The 6,304-nt window shown below is 39.6% G+C and overlaps 1 protein-coding gene across 1 annotated transcript; it reads left to right on the top strand.

The window, feature by feature from the left end:
* The first annotated feature begins 1,368 nt into the window (after nt 1–1,368).
* LOC121162145 (olfactory receptor 478-like) lies at nt 1,369–2,307 on the top strand. The gene has a single exon (XM_040988992.1). It carries the CDS (start codon nt 1,375–1,377, stop codon nt 2,305–2,307), a length of 933 nt encoding a protein of 310 aa, XP_040844926.1. The 5' UTR covers nt 1,369–1,374.
* The last annotated feature ends 3,997 nt before the right edge of the window (nt 2,308–6,304 follow it).

Raw genomic sequence — 6,304 nt, forward strand, 5'->3', positions numbered from 1 at the left:
TATACTTCTCCTTTAAAAGACGGCCTGGGGTAGGCACATAGCTTAGCATTTCAAGGTGGCACCCCACCCCAGAGTGCCTGGGTGACATTTCCTGACTCCAACTTGCTTCTAATGCACACCCTGTTGGGCAGTGGTAATAGCTCAAGCATTTGGGTTCCTATCAACCACATGGAAGACCTGGATTAAGTCCCAGTCTCCTAGCTTCAGCCCAGACCACTGCATGGATTTCAGAGCAAACTAGTGAACAGAAACACACACTTACCCAATCTCTCTGCCTCTTAGTAAAAATTATTGCAATTTTGAACTATGCAACTAGGTATCTCTGTTATGCATTGGCTGTCACAAAACTGAATGGCCTACAGCTATGATCCCCAAATTAAACGTGTACAATACTATCATGTAATTAGCATGTAATTTCATTGAAAGCATGGGTATTAATGGCCAGGACTGACTGCAGTTCATAGTATAAGTCTACTAGTTCCTATGCAATTTTAGGTAACTGAATTAATATTTTAATGATCAAATTCTCTACCCATTAAATGGAAATTAAAGGAGTAAATATGATATCAAAGCCTTTAAAAATGAACTCACTCTGAAACTTTGAATCTTGTGCCGTAAATTAGAAATCATTCAATAAGTGTGAGATATTGCTCAACTCTCCATTTCATAGAATGATTTTACCCATTTCACATTTAACTCCTTCATTTCATTCCTTTTTGTTATTTTCCTATACCTCAAAATTTTAAAGCTTTACATTAAAATCCACTTAGAAATATTTTTTTACATTTAAATGAAATGGTGTTTGGTGCAGTCCTTTAGGTGTTCCGTGGGGTACCTGTACCCCATTTTAGAGTGGTTATGCTGCCTCCTCATCAGGTTCCAGTTTTCTATATTGAGCATGCAGGGAGGCAGTAGAAGATGGCTCAGGGACCTGGCTCCCAGCTCCCCATGAGGGACATCCAGACTGAATTCCTGACTCCTGGTTTCAACCAGGGCCAACCCCAGCTCTTCCTGGCACCTAAGGAACAAATCACTGCATGAACAAATACTGCTGTCTCCTCTCTCACTCAAATAAAAATAAGCTAAATCGTACACACAAAACATATAGATATTATTTTAAGCCATTTTCTGGTGTTTCTACTATCAACAGCTTTGAAAACACAGGAAAGCTCAATAAAATAACTAAGAAGATATAAACCCTGGCACTCCAGAATAAAAGAAAACACTAATGCAAATTTTACACACGTGATTAATTTGTTAACAATGACTTCCAAGCACATACTAATAGAAATGAAACCTTGATGTCTCTACATCCATTGATACATTATCTTCACAGGTTGATTTTGTCAGCACCTATTCTACCTCAGATTCACGATGGATGGGAACCTCACTACAGTGTCAGAGTTCATCCTGCTGGGCTTAACAGATGACCCCATCCTACAAGTCATCCTCTTCACGCTCTTCCTATGTATCTACCTGGTCACTGTGTCTGGAAATCTCAGCACCATCATTCTGATCAGAATCTCTCCTCAGCTCCATCAGCCCATGTACTTCTTACTGAGCCAACTGGCTTTTGTTGACACGGGCCTTTCATCTTCTGTCACACCCAATATGCTTGTCAACTTCTTGAGGAACAAAAGCACAATCTCCTACTTTGGATGTGCCACACAACTTGGCTCAGGTGCTTTCTTTGGAACATCTGATGCCAGCTTCCTAGCTGCCATGGCATATGACCGCTTTGTGGCAATTTGTCACCCACTGCTCTATTCAACCAAAATGTCCACACAAGTCTGTGTCCAGTTACTGGTAATGGCTTATGTAGGTGGGTTTCTTAATGCTTCTACTTTCACATTTTATTTCTTCTCTTTATTCTTCTGTGGACCCAACAGAGTCAACCACTTTTTCTGTGATTTTGCCCCTTTGGTTGAACTCTCCTGTTCTGATGTCAGTGTCTCTGCAGTTGTTCCCTCATTCACTGCTGGCTCCATCATTGTGGTCACAGTGTTTGTCATAGCTGTCTCCTACATCTACATCCTCATCACCATCCTGAAGATGCGCTCCACTGAGGGACGCCATAAGGCCTTCTCTACCTGCACCTCCCACCTCACAGCAGTCACTCTGTTCTTTGGGACCACTACTTTCATTTATGTGATGCCCAAGTCCAGCTACTCAACTGACCAGAACAAGGTAGTGTCTGTGTTCTACATGGTGGTGATCCCCATGTTGAACCCCCTCATTTATAGTCTCAGAAATAATGAGATTAAAGGAGCTCTGAAGAGACGGCTTGGTAAGAAAGTATTGTCTTAGTGACGGTTGTGGATTCTGTTGATTTTGGCATAACGTTACATAGGTAGAATAAAAGCAAGTTGAGTGACTATACTTGGAACAAATATATTCATATAAAACTATCCAATGTGGAGTTTTTCTGTAAACTCTAAGTGTAGACGTTTAGATATTGAATATAACCTGGATTTCTATAGTGTTATTTTATTTAATAAATTTTACTTATTTTTCTTAAAAATACCGTTTTAAATTTCACACTGAAAATTAGATCAACCTTTAGTTATTACAAAAGCAGTTTTCTGTGTTATGTTTACATTCATATACTCAAATATTTATTTTCAACAGCATCTTGTTCAAAGCAAGAATTACAGTATGAGTATGAAATCAAGAGGAAATGAGAAGTACAACATAACATAAATCTGCTAAGGATATTTTCCATTGAGTGGTGTTATGTGGGCATGATTAGTTTTGGAACGTTACTATTCATGTGCATGTTCCTGAACTTGGAGATATGGGGATTCCCAGAAAAGGATAGCATGTCCGTCACTAACCTGTTAATTCTTCTATCAGATATAAAGGGGTCTCAACCTCTGAAGAAATGATCAGGTTTCCTGACATGGCACAAAACAAGTAGAAGAAATTTGAGTATCTTCTTTGTGGTCTGACTCAGCTCTAGAGGAAATTGTTACTTTTGATAATGTTAACATTGCTTGTGCTGTGCAGATAACATACTAATTTTCTGATAACTAAAGAATTTGTCTTTCCCTATCTGTTTTCTATATCCAATTTAGTTCTCCCCATCCCTGCCAGAGTTTTAGATACTATGATTGATTCAATGTGTGGATTTATATCCTTCGAGTGATTTATTTCTTTTCTGCTACTTGGCTCTACAAAGTTCCAAACATCATTCTGATAGTGTTTTGTAGATGTGATTAATAAGTAGGTAAGCAGGTATTATCTAAAGCGGATGATCCGTCACAATGTGCTTTTCCTAAGAGCCATTAATGTTTGAAGTCCTAAGAAAGGAATGACTCTATCTTCAGATTAATTTGGGACTTTACATTGCAACATCACGTTCTTTTATTTTCAATTTACCTGCCCCATTATTTTTTAACTTGCCATCCCCCCAAATGCTCTGAACAAGGTCTTAAATTTCTCTCAAGCATCCTTTCTCAATAGACATAGACGAATGCATGTTCTTAACCATACACACTAAGGGAGTGCATACATGTGATGTTTATCTGAAGAACCTTAAGTAATGCAAACTGAGTCAATTTTCCTTTCCTCATACAATATTCCATTACATTCTCCATTTACCAATGATAGCCATAAAGCTATAGATATTTGATAATCTTCTACAGATTTTAGAATGAAAATAACAACTCTTTTTTTAAAAAAGATTTATTTACTTTTATTGGAAAGGCATATTTACAGAAGGATGGAGAGACAGAGAGGAAGATTTTTCATTCACTGCTTCACTTCCCAAATGCTGTGATGGTGAGAGCAGAGCTAATCCGAAGCCAGGAGCCAAGAGCCAGGAGTTTCTCTGAGTCTCCAACACTGGTGCAGGGTCCCAAGGCCTTGGATCACTTACTACTGCAACTATGTTCCCAGGCCATAAGCAAAGCGCTAGATGGGAAGTGGAACAGCCAGGACACAAACTGTTGCCAGGTACTTGCAAGGCAGATGATGAGCCAATTTAACCATTAAGCTAGGCTCAAAACAAAAATTCTTAAAAGTATCTTAAAACTTGCCAAATATAGCCATTTTCTTCACATCTATATTTTTTCTTCAAAGCACCACAGTTATAACGAAATCAATGGATCTTTGAAAACTGTAAACAGGCACATTCTGATGATCACCTCAAGACTCTGTAGTACTGTGTCCGACGTGGTAGCTTAGCAGCTAAAGTCCTTGCCTTACTGCCAGGATTCCATATGGCTGCCAGTTCTAATCCTGGTGGCTCCGTTTCCCATCCAGCTTCTTGCTTGTGGCCTTCGAAAGCAGTAGAGGATGGCCCAAAGTATTGGGAGTCTGTACCTGCATGGAAGACCCAGAAGAGGCTCCAGGCTCCTAGCTTCAGATTGGCTCAGCTCCAGCCATTTCAACTGCTTGGGGTGTTAATCAGCATATGGGAGATTTTTCTCTGTGTTTCTCTTCTCTGTATATGTAGCTTTCAGATTTTTTTAAAAAATCTTTTTAAAGACTCTTACAGTAATTACACTGCATGTTAACACCTCTTACACTACAGAATACAAAGCTTTTTTTTCCCCCCCTCAAATCCTCCTAGAAGCCTTCTTCAAGCTTCAGACCAACTCAGAGATACCTATATCCCTTTATAATGCCATAGGCACATTCTTTTTAAAGATTTATTTTATTTCTATTGCAAAAGCAGATATACACAGAGGAGGAGAGACAGAGAGGAAGTTCTTCCGACCAATAATTCACTCCCCAAGTGACCGCAACAGCCAGAGCTGTGCCAATCCAAAGCCAGGAGCCAGGAGCTTCTTCCAGGTCTCCTGTGTGGGTGCAGGGTTCCAAGGCTTTGGGCCGTCCTCGACTGCCCTCCCAGGCCACACAAGCAGGGAGCTGATGGCAAGTAGAGCTGCTGGAATTAGAACCAGCACCCAAATGTGATTCCTGGCGCGTTCAAGGTGAGGTCTTTAGCTGCTAGGTCACTGCGCCGGGCACCACAGGTACATTCCTTAAATCATCAGTGAAACAGCATTCACATACTCAGTGTCTGTCTCCACCACAATTCTGGAACCTTCATTACAGATAGATACAAGAACTTCAAGTTTCTCATTTTCACACAGTTCCTACATCATCATGAGTACAAATGTACATCTGATATGAATAACAAAATAATGATGACTAATGAAAACTTTCTCTCCTGCTTGTATCAGATTTTGGATCCTGACCACCGATGAGCTGGACACTTACCATTTCAGTTATTTAATATTACGTCAGATCATGCTGCAAATATCAAATTTTTAACAAATATGATATTTTAAACAAATATAAATATATATACTAATATTTGTAGCATGATCTACCCTATTGCCTCAAAAAAATTTAAGCATTTTAGAAAAGATATATTCATTTATGTGAAAACACATTGACATTTCTTATATGTGTGTTGTATACACACAGACAGAGAAAAGGAAAAAAAGAGATAGAGAAGGGTAGAGAGAGAGAATGCTAGCACTTACAAACTTCTTTCCTCTGGTTATTTCCCAAGTGGATACAATAACCAGGTTTGGGCCAGGCCAAAGCCAGGAGTCAGGAACCCTATTGAAATTTTTCAAGTGTGTGGCAGGATCTCTAGTACTTGGGCTACATTCTGCTGCACATTCAGCCAGGAATAATAGCATTAAGTAGAATTTGAAGTGCAGCAGCCATTCCCAAGCAAGTTTTTGGATATGCGAATGTTGGGTCACAAGAAGTGGCTAAATTGTTGCTCGATAACGTCACACTCCATCACAAAGTTTTTACAACTATTCTTAGGATTCAGTCTATAAACTACATTCAATCTATTCTGCTTGTAATAATATGACATTAATCTGAAGACTGATTAGAAATGTTTTATGATTCAGATTAGCAAATAGTATTCCTGCCTATTTTAAGCTTTTAAAAACTTACACTGGGGTTTGGTGCTGTGGTATATCAGGTTAAGTTTCCACCTGCAGTAGCAGCACCCTATTTGGGAACAGTTCAAGTCCTGGCTATTCCACTTCCAATGCAGCTCCCTACTAACATACTTTGGGAAAGGAGCCGAAGATGGCCCAAGTGCTCGGGTCCCTGTAGTCCTGCTCGAAACGAAGAAAAAAAATCGAGGCTCCTGGCTTAAGCCTAGCAAGGCACAGGCTGTTCTGGCCATGTGGGGAGTGAATCAGTGTACAGAAGATCTCTCCCTCTGTCTCTCCTTCTCTGCTTCTAACTCTGCCTCTCAAATAAATAAATAATTCCTCCAATTTTTCTGCCTAATATTAGTGGGGTTCATCAGGGAAGTCTAATGGGA

Source organism: Ochotona curzoniae, unplaced genomic scaffold (assembly GCF_017591425.1).
Source record: "Ochotona curzoniae isolate NIBS_2020 unplaced genomic scaffold, NIBS_Ocur_1.0 contig_517, whole genome shotgun sequence".
NCBI classification, from domain to species: Eukaryota; Metazoa; Chordata; class Mammalia; order Lagomorpha; family Ochotonidae; genus Ochotona; species Ochotona curzoniae.